Raw genomic sequence first — 18,097 nt, forward strand, 5'->3', positions numbered from 1 at the left:
TTAGCATTTTTAAAATTGGTCTGTACTTCACTGTGGAGAAAGTGAGGTCTACAGATGCTGGAGATCAGAGCTGAAAATGTGTTGCCGGAAAAGCGCAGGTCAGGCAGCATCCAAGGAACAGGAGATTCGACATTTCGGGCATAAGCCCTTCTTCAGGAAGAAGGGCTTATGCCCGAAATGTCGAACTTCCTGCTCTGTACTTCACTGTGGTCTAGTTGAGAGTGTAATCTATGCTAACAATTTAAAAACCGTATGTGGAAAGTTACAATTTGGCCAAAAGTGTAGTCTGACTGAAGTATGAATATTTTGCATTTGTTTTTAAGGGATCTTGCCAGAAAGGTTGGAGATGTCAATCCACTCATGCACAAGTCCAAATTTGTAAATTTCACAATCAAAGCGCATTGAGGTGTCACCTGCACAATTACCTGGCTATTGGCAAAGGTTTGCACCAGAGGATGAACCTGGCCTAAGTACACCTGGGCTTGACAAAAGACAAAGCAATGTTCAAGTAATACAGCAGCAGGCAAGCTATAAATCCATGAACACCAATATCAAACATGCATGCAGCATGAAGTGGTATTACATGACTTTAAACAGATCCCAGTGAGCAATCCCTGACACTGGTCTGATCAATGGTGCTAAGAGTCACATGCAATGCAAAAAAAAGGCAACAGGACATATTTGTCCCAAAGGACCAATGTGTTGGACCAACTATTTTGTTAAGTGATGAGTGGTTGAAAAGTGTAGATGAACAAAGGAACTTGGATGCCCTTGTCAATAAGGCATTGAAGACTATGCAGGTACAACAGGTGTGGTCAGAGTGATGGGGTACAGGTCCTGTATTCTCTACAGTTTTGAAGGAGGGACAATCTAATTGAAAACTACAAAACACTTAAAGAGACAGGGTAGACATAGACAAGATGTTACCCCTACTTTGAGGGTCTATAACCATTGGGCACAACTTAAAAATAAGGGCAATGTCATAAGACCAGGATAAGAATTTTTTTTGAACTGGAAGAGTTGAGAAACTTTGGAATTTTCCACACTTTAAAATTATTTCAAGTAGAGATTGACAAACTGATTATCTATGGTGTGCAGAGTTATGAGGATAGCATAAAGTTGGAAGCAGAGGCAATGAATTATTCCAAAACAAAATCAGATAGACAAGTGACAAATTTTCAGCAGTTCAGGGATAGAACAGGGGAAAATAGTTCCAATTGGTTTGTTTCACAGGAAAACTTCATGGACTAAATTGCAGCCTTTAGTGGCATATTTCCCCAATGGCATTTATCGCTTCCCTGTGCAAAGCAACAGCAATGTAAAGCTCTGGGGAACAGAGTGTCCCCAAATTTGGTGGTGAAAACCAGATCAAACTTTCCTTTGGCGTGACAGTCACAACATACTGACAATTGCAACTGACAACCCACACACTCCAACAGCCCTTTACCTCAGGAAGCTTGCAAACACCCTCCACTCCTCACTTGCCCCAATACAAGGGGTTTGTTCACCACTATCCCAAGACCAGAGAACATCTCCATTCTTCCGTTCACTCCAGTCTCAAACCGCATTCCTTGCCCCCACTCCAAACCCACAGCCTCCTCCTCCCTTTCCACCCAAACACTTATCTCCCCAACTTTCCACACCCCTCTAGGTTCCTCACTTTGCCCTCACCCTTCCACCATCTCTCCCCCACCCCCTCTACCCTCTTCTCCCCACTCTACCCCACCTTCTACCCCACCCCCTCTCCCCTCTTCCCTCTTCTCCCCACTCTACCCCACCTTCTACCCCACCCCCTCTCCCCTCTTCCCTCTTTAAAAGTCACACTCTCCTTTTCGCACCATCCACCCTCCGCCCCCTCTTCATTTCTTCCTGGTTTTTCCCCCAAACCGCAGGGACCTCGCTCCCTACCCCCAGCTCAGGGGGAAGCTCACGGCGGCTGGACAGACTCACGCTGCCGGTGAAGATGTCCTCCCCCTCGGCGCTGTCTCCCTCAGACTCAGGATCGAGGATCAGAGGCGGCCGTAGCTCCGCCGCCATCTTGTACCTGACAACCACAACAAAACTTTATTACTCCCACAGCGGGCTGGAGGCCCCGCCCCTCAACGTCCTGTCTTTATTGTTCTCCACCATTGAACAACAAGACTTTATTGTTCCCCGCCCCTCAGCAACAAGACTTTATTGTTCCCTGCCCCTCAGCAACAAGACTTTATTGTTCCCCGCCCCTCAGCAACAAGACTTTATTGTTCCCCGCCCCTCAGCAACAAGACTTTATTGTTCTCCTGGCGGTTGATTGGAAGGGTTGGTTTGTGCCCCGCCACCCCCTCAGAATATTCTCGATGTCACCGCCTCCTGAGGTAAATTGTTATCTTCAACAACCCCTGAGATAGAAATATCTTTAAAATACAGATTTAGTCGTCATTACCACCTTATTCACATAAAATAATACATACAGTCCAAAAAAAATCCTTTCATACTACAGATCATGGAAGCAGGCCACTCAGCCCATCAACACCGACCCTCTGAAGAATGTCCCGCCCTATCCCTAAACCAATCCACCTCATTTACACATCTTTGGAGTGTGGGCGGACACAATGTGCCAACTCTTCACAGACAGTCGCCTGAAGGTGGAATCGAACCTGGGTCCCTGGTGCTGTCAGGTCGCTGTGTTGTGCCACCCCCACCTTCCTCAGCCCTCATTCGTCTGTATTTTGATGGCATTAATTTACTTTATAAACATTTTTTTTAATCAAGTCATGCTTATATTAGAAATTTTACATCCAACTTTTAAAAACACCTATTGGTTTCAGAGTTATGTACAAAGCACAGTTTACTTCTATGAGCATAGAATGAAAGTAGTGTAGAAAGAAGTGTTAAAGTCTGATGAAGGGCTTATGCCCGAAACGTCGAATTTCCTGTTCCTTGGATGCTGCCTGACCTGCTGTGCTTTAACCAGCAACACATTTTCAACTAGAAAGAAGTGTTTTCAGCTTTAAATAAAAAAGTCTACACATGCACTGCTAATGAGTTCAACCAAATTTCACCCACAGTAGGCATGCATATTTGACAGTGAGCAGATCATTTCTCCCCCCCCCCCCACAAAAAACTAAACAAGATTTCTTCAGCCAAAATTCAACTGCTTATTTGCCTGATGCTCAGTATCCTACCTAAAGCACATGCACAAAGCAAGCCACAGAATCCTAGAAACAGTGCAATCCCAAGGAGGATGTATGTGATAGTGGTAGCCCAGAAGGCAAAAAAGTAGAGAGTTTTATCGCAGTAATGGGAGATGTTTTATCAATATAACTTTATAAACATTTAAAGTAATGTGGCCTCATTCGAAATCCCATTTGCATTGACTTGTGATCAATTAAATAAACTAATCAATCCCCAAGGTATTGAACATTTTTTTAATGATACTGTCTGTTCTGGGCTAGTGATGCAGAAAGTTTTATATCTTCCCATCACAATTTGAGAGTTTAAATTAGTGTACAATTTTTGTCCCCTTTTTTGATGAGGGATGTAGTTGCAATTCAGAGGATGTTTGTGCAATGAAGAGAGATTGAGCAGTTTAGGCCTACACTCTGAAGTTTAGAAGATGAGAAGAGATCTGATTGAGATGAAACAAAGATGTAGAGAGGATGTTTGCTTGTGGGGGAATCTAGAATGACAGATCATAGTTTTAGGATAAAGGGTAGTAGATCTAATACACATAAGGAAAAAGTCTTCCTCTCAAAGTGTCCTAATCTGGAATTCACTACCTCAGTGTGATTGAGGTTGGGACATTGAATAAGTTTAAGTAGACACATTTTTAATTAGTAATGGGTTTGCGGGTGAGAATGGGCAGGAAAGTGGAATTGAGGCCGAGATGAGATCAGCCATGATTGTATTAAGTGGTGGAGGAGGCTTGAGGGGCTGAATTACTCCTGTCTTAATTATTATGTTTGTATTTGCTGACTCAAAACTGGAAAATGCAGTAAAATTGACTGTGAAGCTACCAGATTGTTGTTTAAAAAAATTCAGATTCACTAATACCCTTGAAGAAATGACATCTTCAATCCTTAAAACTATTTTGGTAACTTCAGGTCAACAGCATTGGCTCTTAACGCCCCACTTTATACTATCAAGTCATACAGTCTGGACAAATAAAGATAGACAGCGAATGTTGGCATTCCATCTTTAGAATTAGTTTTTTTTTGTAAATCTCATGCTTGACAATGTTTGCCCTTAGGGAAAGACAAGGTTCCAATTGAGTGCAACGTTTTGGATAAATCTACCTCGGTTACTTTATTTTGTTTTGAAAACTTAATTGTTTTTCATTATTTATGAATTAGTGAATTTATGTATAAAGTAATTAAATTCTTAAATTGCATAAGATAGAAATGCCTTCAGTTCATTCAAAATTGCCCACGAATTATTTTGACACTCGGTCAACTGTTGTAAGAACATACAAGTGTAGAATAATTACCTAATGAAGGAGAAAGAAGATGAAAGCACAGAAATACTACTAACACATCCTTAACATTTGCTAACTGAAAGGATAATAGAAGTATTATGAAACCTCTCCAATCCAAATGCCTTGACCAGCAAGTCATTTCTTGGAATTTAGAATTTTGTAGATTATGAAATGGAGTTAGAATGCCTAGCTACAAGGTTATGATTCAATGTAAATATAAATATGTACCTTAAATATAATCAGTGATGAAGCAAAATGAAGTGATGGTTTCTCGCTATGGCACGTCAGAACTGGCGGTTGATGAGTTGAGCATCGTACCCCATTCTTATGAGGGCATCTTTGAGTACTTCCAGGTGCCCGTCATGTTCCTCCTCATCTGAACAGACCCTGTGTATGCGTAGGGCTTTTTCATAGGGGTGGCTGTTTTAATATGTTTTGTGTGGAAGCTGGAGAAGTGTAGCATCGTGAGGTTATCCATGGGTTTGCGGTAGAGTGAGGTGCTGAGGTGCCCATCCTTGATGGAGATGCATGTGTCCAAGAATGAGACAGATAGTACAGAGTAGTCCATGGTGAGTTTGATGGTGGGATGAAACCCATTGATATTCAGTGATACTTTGCCATGAGTCAAGAGGAAGAAAATATCGCCAATGTACCTAGTGTATAGTGTTGGTTGGAGGTCCTACATAGAGAAGAAGTCTTGATTGAACTTCTATTATCTGTTTCATTCTTCTCTCTACTGCAAACATATAACTTCACAATGCTACACTTCTCCAGCATCCACCTCAAACATACTAAGATGGCTATTCCCTATGGACATGCCCTACGCATACACAGGATCTGTTCAGATGAGCAGGAACGTGACAGGCACTTGGAAGTACTCAAGGATGTTCTCATAAGAACGGGGTACGATGCTCAACTCATCGACTGCCAGTTCCAACGTGCCACAGCAAGGAACCGTCATGACATCCTCAGGAGACAGACACTAGCTGCAACCAATAGATTAGATTAGATTCCCTACAGTGTGGAAAAAGGCCCTTCGGCCCAACCAGTCCACACTGACCCTCTGAAGAGTAACCCATCCAGACCCATTTCCTCTGACTAATGCACCTAACACTATGGGCGATTTAGCGTGGTCAATTCACCTGACCTACACATCTTTGGATTGTGGGAGGAAACCGGAGCACCCGGAGGAAACCCACGCAGATACGGGGAGAATGTGCAAACTCCACACATACAGTCACCCAAGGCTGGAATCAAACCTGGGACCCTGGTGCTGTGAGGCAGCAATGCTAACCACTGAGCTACTGTGGTCCCCTTTGTTGTCCAGCACTTCCCAAGAGCCAAAAAACTACACCATCTTCTTCACAGCCAAAACACGTTATCAGTGAGGATGAGCATCTTACCAAGACCTTCACCACGCCTTCACTTCTCACCTTTTTAAAGAACTGCCAACCTCAAACAGATCATTGTTCGTAGCAAACTGCCCAGCTTTCAGGACCATACCATACAACCTTGTTACAGTAGATGCTGCAAGATGTGTCAGAGTGTCGACATGGATACCACCATTACGCATGGGGACACCTCCCACCGTGTACGTGGTAGGTACTCATGTGACTTGGCCAACATTGTCTATCTCATACGCTGCAGGCAAGGATGCTCTGAGGCATGGTACATTGGCGAGACCGAGCAAAGGCTATGGCAACAGATGAATGGACACCGCAGTCGGAGAACACTTCAGTGGGTAGGACATTCGACCTTGGACCTTCAAGTGACCATCCTCCAAGGCGGACTTTGGGACAGGCAACATGCAAAGTGGCTGAGCAGAGGCTGATAGGCAAGTTCGGTACCCATGGGGATGGCCTCAAACGGGACCTTGGGTTCATGTCACACTGTAGGTGATCCCAATGCCAATACTCACACTCACACAGACACAGACACTCCTACACACACACACACACCTACAGACACATACACTGTCTCACACACAAGCTTTCTCTCATGCGCTCATACATACACTCCCACAATCACACGCGCACACGCACTCTCTCACAGACTTATACTCCTTTACCTTCACACTTACACACGTATAGACACTCATAACCCCACCCTCCCAAACCCACATGTTTATATACACATACACACACACAGACACACACATATACATTTCTGGAATAGTGGTGCTGGAAGAGCACAGCAGTTCAGGTAACATCCAAAGTGCAGCAAAATCCTTTTACACACATATAAGTGTCTGGGGTGAATTTGTACTTGCAGAATTACATTATATTTTTCTCAAACATTGCATGAATCTATGTAAGCTTCTGTAAATTCATTTATTAAATTAGAATCAATCTGAATATTGTGACACAGACAGTCTCACGCAGGCCATCTTACAACTTCAATACATTATCTGGGCCAACATGACACCAAATGTTAAAGTTCACTTGAGAATGTAACTTTCATATGTAAATCGCAGAACTTTTTTAAAGAACTGAAACCAACATGTTCATTCTAAAAGATGAGAAACTTAACAAACAATCCAGGTCTTTTTCAATATATGATTTCAGTTACATCACGCTGTAAACTTTTGCTATAAATTCTGTGTCTGATGATCTTATTCTCCACAACCACCCAATGAAGGAGCAGCGCTTCAAAAGCTAGTATTTCCAAATAAACCCATTGGACTATAACCTGGTGTTGTGTCATTTTTGACTTTGTACACCCCAGTTCAACACCAGCATCTCCAAATCATGCCTTTTAAATGTTGTAATTGTACCAACCCTCACCAACTCCTCTGACAGCTCATTCCATGTACCACCCTCTGTGGGAAAATTTTGCCCCTTGGGTCCCTGTTAAAGCTTTCCCCTCTCAGCTTAAATCTTTGCATTCTAGTTTTGGACTCACCCAACCCATGGAAAAGACCTTGTCTGTTCACCCTACCTATGCTCCTCATGATATAAGCCTCTATAAGATCACCCCTCAGCCTCTGACACTCCAAGGGAAATAGCCCCTGCCTATTCAGCCTCTCCCTATAACTTAAACCCTCCAACCCTGGCAACATCCTTGTATATCTTTTCTGAACCATTTCAAGTTTCATAACATCTTTCCTATAGCAGGGAGACCAGAATTGCATGTAGTATTCCAAACATTGCCATAACCAATGTTCAACTGCAACATGACCTCTCAACTCCTATACTCAATGCTCTGACCAATAAAGGCAAGCAATCCAAATGTCTTCTTCACTATCCTATCGATGTGGGACTCCATTTTAAAGGAACTATGAACCTGCACTCCAAGATCTTTTTATTCAGCAGCACTCCCCAGGACCTTACTATTTAGTGTATAAGTCCTGCTCTGATTTGCCTTTCCAAAATGCAGCACCTTGCATTTCTCTAATATAAACTTCATTTGATCAGGATCCTGTTGTACTCTGAGGTAACCTTCTCTGTCCACTATACCACCAATTTTGTTGTCATCTGCAAACTTACTAACCATATCTGCTATGTTCACATTCAAATCATTTATATAAATGACAGAAAGCGGTGGACCGAGCACCGATCCTTGTGGCACTTGAATGGTCACAGGCCTCCAACCTGAAAAGCAACCCTGTGTGGCAGAATGGGCCTCCCAAATGATAATGTTTATGATGGATTTGGTGAAAAATGGATGCCAACTAAAGCATGTTGGGAAATGGAAACCAACCTTAACCAAAGTGACCGTGCTAATCAACATGCTGCAGAATCCAGACAGGCTGCAGCTACCAACAGACACTTTGCAACAAACCTGGTAGCTGCAGATCCTCCAAATTTGGGTTTGAATGGAGTCAATGGAGTATTATCCTCATGGTGATCAGAAATATTGAGGTGTATACCAGACACGGGAGCGCCTCACACCCTTATTTGGAGGAGGCTACATGCGCCCAGCACCTCCAGGAATGGATGCCTAAGGACCACCCTGCCATCAACATGCCAATGCCTGGTTGGGTCCGATCAATCAGGGTGATCTAGCCTGGTTGATCTGTTGGTGAACAGTGAAGACCCTCCCAAAAGGAAGCCAAGACTTTCAGGTATAAGAATTGCCACAACACCATGCTGAATAACCACCGAGAAGAGGAAACACCCCTGAGACCATAGGAACAAGACTAGATGACATTGCCACATGGAGCTTGGCCAAGTTCTAGTATGTGGTAGATGATGATCCAGAGTTAAGTTAAAGCACAGCATAGATTTGTAGAGTAAATTGTTAGTTTATAGTGTATTTTATTGTTATAACATTAATTGTGTTAAATAAGTAAATATTTTTTTTATTAAGAGTCGACTCACAGTTCTTTTGCCGGTGTAAGAGTTAAAACACACTGTGCTAGGTGCAACACCATCCTCTGTCTCCTATCTTCAAGCCAGTAATAAGAGAGTTAAGAATGCGTGTGGCATACTTGGCTTTGTAATTAGGGAAATAAAATACAGTGCCACAGCAATTCTATCCTTGCAAGAAAAAATAGAAATTGATGGAAACACTCCATAGGTCAAACAGTAGTTGTGCAGAGAGAGAAACATGATTATCTTGGCAGTTTCCCTCCAAACCTGATGACTCTAACTCAGGACTGCTTCTACCTTCTAAAGGTCAACATCTCAATGTTCTGTTGTCTTTTATGTAACTCTTACCAAGTCCTGTTCGTGAATCACCCTTGTGCTCACTGATCGATTCAGCTCTTGTTAAGCAATACCTCAATTTTGAAATTCTGATCCCTGTTTTTCAGTTTTTACACGATAGTGCCCCAAATTGCTGCTATTGCTGTCATCTCCTCCAGCATTGTAACCCTCTAATTTATCTGTTATCTTCTAATTCTGGCCTCTTGAGCATCCTGACTAATTGTTTACTATTTAATGTCATATCTTTTGTTGCCTAGGCGCTAAATTCTGAAAATAATCCATCATTTGGCAGAAGTGGGTGCTGGAGATGCTGGAGATTAGAGTGGTGCTGAAAAAGTATAGGTCAGGCAGCATCTGACGAGCAGGAAAATTGACGTTTCGGGCAAAAGTCTTTCATCAGGAATGAGGCTGGAAACCTCGGGGGTGGAGAGGTAAATGGGAGGGGAGTGGAGCTGGGAGAAGGTAGCTGAGAGCAATAGGTGGATGGAGGTGGGGGCAAAGGTGATGGGTCGGAGAGGAGGGTGGAGGGAGTAAGTGGGAAGGAAGATTGACAGGTGGAACAGGTCATGAGGATGGTGCTGAGCTGGAAGTTTGGAACTGGGGTAAGGTGGGGGGAGGGGAAATGAGGAAGCTGGTGAAGTCCACATTGACGCCCTGGGGTTGAAGGGTCCTGAGGCAGAAGATGAGGCGTTCTTCCTCCAGGCGTCGTGTGGTGAGGGAGTGGTTGTGGAGGAAGCCCAGAACCTGCATGTCCTCGGCAGAGTGGGAGGGGGAGTTGAAATGTTCGACCATGGAAGGGGGGGGGGGGTGTTGATTGTTGCACGTGTCCCAGAGATGTTCCCTGAAGCACTCTGTGAGAAGTCATCCAGACTCCCCAATGTAGAGGAGACCACATCAGCAGCAATGGATACAATAAATGACGTGTGAAAGTGCAGGTGAAACTTTGATGGATGTGGAAGGCCCCTTTGGGGCCTTGGACGGAGGTCGGGAGAGGTGTGGGCAGAGGTTTTGCAATTCCTGCGGTGGTAGACAAAGGTGCCAGGAGGGGAGGGTGGGTTGTTGGGGGGGGCATGGACCTGACCAGGTAGTCACGGAGGAACAGTCTTTGCAGATAGGATGGGGAGGGAAATATATCCCTGGTGGTGGGGTCTGTTTGGAGGTGGCAGAAATGTCGGTGGATGATACAATTTATGCAGAGGATGGTGGGGTGGAAGGTGAAGACTAGGAGGGTTCTGTCCTTGTTGCGTTTGGAGGGGTGGGGTTCGAGGGCGGAGGTGCGGGATGTGGACGATATATGTTGGAGGGTGGCTTCAACCACGTGGGAGGGGAAATTGCAGTCTTGAAAAAAAGAGGCCATCTGGTGTGTTCTGTGGTGGAACTGGTCCTCTTGGGAGGAGATGCGGCGGAGGTGGAGGAATTGGGAAGACGGGATAGCAGTTTTGCAGGAGGTAGAGTGAGAGGAGGTGTAACCCAGGTAACTGTGGGAGTCGGTGGGTCTCTTGAAAATGTCAATGTTGAGTTTGTCATCGTTGATGGAGATGGAGAGGTCCAGGAAGGGGAGAGAGGTGTCAGAGATAGTCCAGGTGAATATAAGGTTGGGGTGAAATGTGTTGGTGAGGTTGATGAACTGTTCAACCTCCTCACGGGAGCATGAGGTGGCGCTGATGCAGTCATCAATGTAGCGGAGGAAAAGGTGGGGAGTGGTGCCGGTGTAACTATGGAACATCACTAACCTTTGCCCTCCAACCCGTCCCACTCTTTCCCACCGTGTAAGATGCTCCTCAAAGCCTACTTACTGTCAAATAGTCAAATATTTTCTATTAGGACTTGGTGTCATTGTTTTTATAATACTGCAGTGAAATACTTTTATTTCGTTAAAGGGTGTGTATAAATGCTGCTGCTAGTTGGTGGGTTTTGTTGAGTTGCCACACTCTGCCAGTAGAGGGGGCTTTCATTCCTTTGTGGTTAAGAGAAAATAGTTCTCTATTTTCTGCCAGAAAATGACCACAGTCGCACTTTAGAAAAACAGTTCCAAAGCATTTAAACAAAGACTGGGAATGCCAGTATCCAATTAACTGGAGACGGGATGAGTTGGAAAGACAGAAGTTCTAAATTTTAGAATGAAATTAAAGAGTTGTAATTAGGGTCCATAACAGGCTGTGTTAAGTCTGAGCTCCTGCAGTTTTAAAAATGACTCCAGACTTAGCTCATTATTTTGTCCAACTCCTACACAGGTATATTTATAGCACGAGGAATAAGGAGAAGGGAAAGTGCTTTGACTAGGATCCTGTCAGTTTTCTGCCAAATCCGCAATCTTGTTGACTGTGGTATTTCAGTTTTGACATCAAGAGTCTAGTACACCTATTAACTTTATGAAAAAGTCTCCATCTACTTTGAAATGGCATATTTTGCTCTCCTCTGTGATTCTGTTTGAGTGCTGGAGGCTAAAATGCTAGTCAACAGGTTCTGTCTGATCTCCAGATTTTCCCCCATCAAAATCACAATGTAATAGTGAATGACCCAGTGTTTGGAGAGTCAATTTACCAGGTTTATGCGGAAGAAGAAGCATGGTACAGGGAGGATGAGGCAACCATGGCTGATGAGGGAAGTCAGGAATAGCATAAAAGCAAAAGAAAAAGTCTATAGTGTAACATGGCAAAGGGCAGTGGGAAACCAGAGGATTGGGAAGCTTACAAAGACCAACAGAGAACAACAAAAAAAAAAGGAGGGAGTACATTAAATATGAAGGTAAGCTAGCCAGTAATATAAAAGAAGACTGTAAGAGTTTCTTTAGATATATAAAGGGCAAAAGAGAGGCAAAGGTAGATATTGGGCCACTGGAAAATAGTGCTGGAAGGATAGAAGTGGGGAATAAGGAAATGGCTGAGGAACTGAATAATTAATTTGTGTCAGTCTTCATAGTGGAAGACACAAGTAATATCCCAAAATGGTGGCCATCAGCAAGGAGAAAATGCAAGAAAAACTGAATAGCTGAAGGTGGATAAATCACCTGGACCAGATGGATTATATCCCAGAGTTCTAAGGGAGATAGCTGAAGATATAGTGGAGGTGTTAATGGTGATCTTTCAGGAATGGCTAGAATCAGGAAGGGTCCCAGAGAACTGGAAGATCACTATTGTGACGCCCCTGCTTAAAAAGGGAGTCAGGCAAAAAATGGAAAATTACAGACCAATTAGCTTAACCTCGGTCATGGGTAGGATCCTGGAATCCATTGTGAAGGATGAGGTTTCTGAACAATTGGAAGCATATGATAAAAAAGGGGAAAGTCTGCATGGTTTCATTAAGGGGAGGTCATGCCTGTCAAATCTGCTAAAATTCTCTGAGGACGTAAAGAGTAGGTTAGTCTCAGAAGAGCCAATAGATGTTATCTACCTGGACTTCAAGAGGGCCTTTGACAAGGTGCTGCACAGGAGGCTGCTGAGTAAGATAAGGACCCAAGGGGCCAGAGACAAGGTGCTAGCATGGAGAAAAGCTTGGCTGTCTGGCAGGAAGCAGAGAGTGGGGATTTAAGGATCCTTCTCAGCCAGTGATAAGTGGTGATCTGCAAGGCTCAACTTTTCACCTTATACATTAACGATCTGGATGAAGGAACTGAGGGCATTCTGGCTAAGATTGCAGATGATACAAAGATAGGTAAAGGGACAGGTAGCATTGAGGAGGCAGAGAGTCCTCAGAAGGGTTTAGACAATTTAGGAGAGTGGGCAAAGAAGTGGCAGATGAAATACAATGTGGAAATGTGTGGGCATGTACTTTGCTCGGAAGAATAGAGGCATGGACTATGTTCTAAATGGGGAGAAAATTCAGAAGCCTGAAGTGCAAAGAGACGTGGGAGTGCAAATCCAGGATTCTCTCAAGGTAAACTTATGGATTGAGTCAGCAGTTAGGAAGGCAAATGCAATGATGGCATTTATTTTGTGCACTTGAATATAAAAATAGGGATGTACTTCTGAGGATCTATAATGCTCTGGTCAGGCCACATTTACAGTATTGTGAATAACCTTTGGTCCCATATCTCAGGAAGGATGTACTGAACCTGGAGCATGTTCAGATGAGGATGGTCCCAGGAATGAAAAATGTAACATATGAGGAACATTTGAGGACCCTGGGTCTATACCTGATGGTATTTAGAAGGATTGAGGGCGGGGGATCTAATTGAAACATACAGAATACTGAATGGCCTGGACAGAGTAGATGTTGGAAGATGTTTCCGTTGGTAGGAGAAACTGGGACCCAAGGGCATCATCTCAGGGAAGATCTGTTAGAAAGGAGAAAAGAAGAAACTTCTTCAGCCGAAGAGTAGTGAATCTATGGAATTCACTGCCACAGAAGTCTGTGGAGCCCAGGTCATTGAGTATATTTAAGACTAAGATAGACAGGGTCTTGAGGATCATGGGATCAGGGGTTATGGGGAGAAAGCGGGAGAATGGGGGAGAGAAACTTATCAGCCATAGAATCAGAGAGTCAGAGATGTCCAGCACGGAAACAGGCCCTTCAGTCCAACTTGTCCATGCTGACCAGATATCCTAACCTAATCTAGTCCCATTTGCCAGCACTTGGCCCTATCTCTCTAAACGCTTCCTATTCATATACCCATCAAGATGTCTTTTTAAATGCTATAATTGTATCAGCCACCAACACTTCCTCTGGCAGCTCCTTCCTCTGAAAAGGTTGCCTCTTAGGTCCCTTTTATATCTTTCCTCTCTCTAAACATATGTCCTCGAGTTCTGGACTCCCCGACCCCAAGGAAAAGACCTTGTCTATTTATCCTATCCATGCCCCTCATGATTTTATAAACTTCTATAAGGTCACTCCTCAGCCTCTGATGCTCCAGGGAAACATTCCCAGCCTGTTCAGCCTCTCCCTGTAGCTTAAATCCTCCAAACTTGGCAACATGCTTGTAAATCTTTTCTGAACCCTTTCAAGTTTCTCAACATCTCTCTGATAGGAAGGACATCAGAATTGCATGCAATATTCCAAAAGTGGCCTCACCAACATCCTGTACAGCCACAACATGACCTCCCAACTCCTATACTCGATGCTCTGACCAACAAAGGAAAGCATATTAAAAACTTTCTTCAATATCCTATCTACCTGCGACTCCACTTTCAAGGAGCAATGAACCTGCACTCCAAGGTCTCTTTGTTCAGCAACACTCCCCAGAACCTTACCATTAAGTGTATAAGTGTTCTCTGATTTGCTTTTCCAAAATGCAGCATCTCACGTTTGTCTAAATTAAACTTCATCTGCCACTCCTCAGCCCATTGACCCATCTGATCAAGATCTCATTGTACGCTGATGTAACTTTCTTCGCTGTCCACTATACTTCCAATTTTGGTGTCATCTGCAAACTTACTAACAGTTCCTCCTATGTTCACATCCAAATCATTTATATAAATGACAAAAAGCAGTGGACCCAGCACTGACACTTCTGAGACACCACTGGTCACAGGCCTCCAGTCTGAAAAGCAACCCTCCACCATCACCCTCTGTCTTCTACCTTGAGCCAGTTCTGTATACAAATAGCTAGTTCTCCCTGTATTCCATGAGAACTAACCTTGCTAATCAGTCTCCCACAGGGAACGTTGTCAAATGCCTTACTGAAGTCCATATAGATCACGTCCACCGCTCTGCTCTTATTAATCCTCTTCATTACTTCTTCAAAAAAACTCAGTCAAGTTCATGAGATGTGAGTTCCCACACACAAAGCCATGCTGACTATCTCTAATCAGTCCTTGCCTTTCCAAATACATGTAAATCCTGTCCCTCAGATTCCCTCCAACAAATTACCCACCACCAATGTCAGGCTCAATTGAATAGCAGAGCAGACATGATGGGCTGAATGGCCTAATTTCTGCTCCTATGTCTTATGGTCTTTTATGTAGTTTTATTCAATTCACACATAGCCCATTCTCTGTCTATCACACTCCTATTTCTGATAACGATTCCAATACAGTTCTCATTAAAACAGAAATTGTTGGAAACACTCAGCAGGTCGGGTGGCATCTATGGAGAGAGACAGAATTATGATGAAAGGTCATCTTGACTAGAAATGTTAACTGTTTTTTCTCCATGCATGATGCTCATCCTGCTGTATATTTGCAGCATTTTCTGTTCCTATTTCAAATCTCCAGCATCCACATTATTTTGCTCTTCCATGTCCTATTACTTTTTCCCTAGTCTATAGAAATTTCCAGATATTTTCATATTTCCTAGAGCAAAGTATTGTTCTCATTTACAACTGATTGTTGCATTTCCTGTCTTCCAGGTTCTAACTACTAATGAAAGCTTAAGAGTTCAATTGATGAAAATGATATGTTTTCAGATTCCTATTAATCCAGGTGCAGTCTGATTGGTAAAGTTTGATTGATCCGAGTTCTTGTTCACGGTCAATTCCCATTCTCTGCATGAACTTAATTTTTAAAAATGTGAATATTGTCTTTACTTTTTCTTCCGAATCGGCAGCTGACTGATGAGTAAATCAGTTAAAAGCCATTGGTGATGAACAATGATCTGCTCAAAGCTATAAACTGACAAATTGCAGAGTTTTCACACTTCTGCAAACCAAACCAATTGGATTTCAGGTTCTCTTTCTCACTGCACAAGTTCATTTTGTTTTTAAATTTCAAAAATATATTTTATTCATAAAATATTTTGATGATCTGTACAATTGGTGGAGCCATTCATAGGCGTACCTTGCATTTCTTTACATACAGAGATCGAGTAATCATTCATATATACAGGTCTGTACGTTTACTGTCCAGATATTTAGCTGAGGCATCAGCAGAGCCCGATTACTGAGTGGGCCCCTCATTCTTCTTTGGCAGTCAGACTTTACACGGTGGTCTTTCCCACCGCGCCTTGGCGGCAGCTCCTCCAAGCTTCAGCACGTCGTCCTGGACCTTGGAATGTGCCAGTCCACAACACTCAGGCGGGGTCAGCTCCTTCAGCTGGAAGATCAACAGGTTTTGGACAGACCAAAGAGTGTCTTTCACCAAGTTGATGATCCTCCAGGCAGAGTTGATGTTCGTGTCGGTGTGTGTCCGGGGAACAGACAGTAGAGCACAGAGTCCGGCATCACGGAGCTGCTCGGGATGAACCTCGACAAACACCACTGCATTCTTCTCCAGACTTCCTTTACATAGGCACATTCCAGAAGGAGGTGTGTGACAGTCTCGTCCCCCCCGCAGCAGCTTCGAGGGCAGCGTGCGGTGCAGCTGAGAGTCCGGGCGTGCGTAAAGGATCTCACAGGCAGAGCCCTTCTCACCACCAGCAAAGCCATGTCTTGGTGCTTGTTGGAAAGTAATGGCAGTGAGGCATTCTGCCAAATGGCTTTGACAGTCTGCCCAGGGAACCGCTCGATAGGATCCGCCCTCTCCTTTTCCCAAAGGGTCTCAAGGACACTACATGCTGACCACTTCCTGATGGACTTGTGATCAAAGGTGTTTTTCTTCATAAACTTCTCCACGAAGGACAGGTGATACGGAACGGTCCAACTACTCGGAGCGTTCCGCGGCAGCGAGGCCAGGCCCATCCTTCGCAACACCAGGGACGGATAGAACCTCAGTACGTAGTGACACTTGGTGTTTGCATACCGGGGATCCACACACAGCTTGATGCAGCCACACACAAAGGTGGCCATCAGGGTGGGGCTGGCATTGGGTGTATTTTTTCTTCTGTTGCCCAGATCTTTATATATCGAGTCCCTCCGGACCCCGTTCATCTTTGATCTCCATATAGAATGGAAGATGGCCCGAGTGACTGCAACGGCACAGGTTCTGGGGATAGGCCAGACCTGTGCCACAAATAACAACACTGACAGTGCCTCACACCTGATGACCAGTTTTTTTCCCAGGATTGAGAGCGACCGTAGCTTCCATATGCCTAGTTTCTGCCTCACTTTGCTGATACGCTCCTCCCAAGACTTGGTGCAAGCCCCAGCCCCCCCGAACCAAATACCCAGCACCTCAAGGTGGTCGGTCCTGATGGTGATGGGGCTGGAGCATTGGTTGGCCCAGTTCCCGAAGAACATGGCCTCGTTCTTGCCTCGGTTTACCTTGGCCCCTGAGGCCCGTTCGAACTGGTCACATATGGTCACATGAGTCTGCGCACGGACAGTGGATCTGAGCAGAAAACAGCGACATCATCCATGTACAGGGAGGCCTTAACCTGCAGGCCCCCGCTGCCAGGAATAGTCACCCCTCTCAGGCTCACATCCTTCCTGATGGACTCGGCAAATGACTCTATGTAGCACACAAACAAGGCAGGAGAGAGAGGGCAGCCCTGCCTGACTCCAGATCTGACTGGGAAGCTATCTGATTCCCACCCATTGATTGAGACTGCACTGACAATATTGGTGTAGAGCAGTCTGATCCAATTGCAGATTCCCTCCCCAAAGCCCATTTTGGAGAGAACATCTCTCATATACCTGTGTGATATCCTGTCAAAGGCTTTCTCCTGGTCCAGGCTGATGAGGCAGGTGTCCAACACTCTGCCTGCACGTAGGCGATCGTATCCCTGAGGATCTCAGCAATCTTCCTGCCCGGTACAGCACAGGTTTGGTCAGGGTGGATCACCAACCCCAGAGCAGACCTGACCCAGTTGGCGATTACCTTTGACAAGATTTTGTAGTCTGTGTTTCACAGTGAGATTGGTCTCCAATTTTTGAGTTCCTCCCTCTCCCCCTTCCGCTTGTAGATGAGGGTGATGATGCCTTTCCTCATGGATTCACTCATGGTACCTGCCCGAAGCATACTGACATACACCTCCAGCAGGTCCTGGCCAATCAAGTCCCACAGGGCAGAATAGAGCTCGCCCGGTAAGCCGTCGCTTCGGGGAGTTTCATTCTTTTTGAAGGACTCGAGGGCCTTAGTCAGCTGATCCAGAGATAGCAGCTGGTCCAGCCTCTCCTGTGTTCTGTCGTCTAAGACCTCCGTGATAGAGGACAGGAATGACTGGGAGGCCGCGCTGTCGGTCGGCT

At 44.5% G+C, this 18,097-nt stretch overlaps 1 protein-coding gene across 1 annotated transcript in view; it reads right to left on the reverse strand.

Annotated features, from left to right (window-relative positions):
- Positions 1 to 2,049, reverse strand: part of LOC132834688 (sorting nexin-1-like) — a 33,859-nt gene extending 31,810 nt beyond the window's left edge. The window contains exon 1 of the mRNA XM_060853646.1: positions 1,951 to 2,049. Within this exon, the coding sequence (XP_060709629.1) occupies positions 1,951 to 2,037 (87 nt within the window). The 5' untranslated portion in view covers positions 2,038 to 2,049. The remainder of the gene's footprint in view (positions 1 to 1,950) is intronic.
- Between the last annotated feature and the right edge of the window lie 16,048 nt (positions 2,050 to 18,097).

This window comes from Hemiscyllium ocellatum, chromosome 42 (genome assembly GCF_020745735.1).
Source record: "Hemiscyllium ocellatum isolate sHemOce1 chromosome 42, sHemOce1.pat.X.cur, whole genome shotgun sequence".
In the NCBI taxonomy this organism is placed as follows: domain Eukaryota; kingdom Metazoa; phylum Chordata; class Chondrichthyes; order Orectolobiformes; family Hemiscylliidae; genus Hemiscyllium; species Hemiscyllium ocellatum.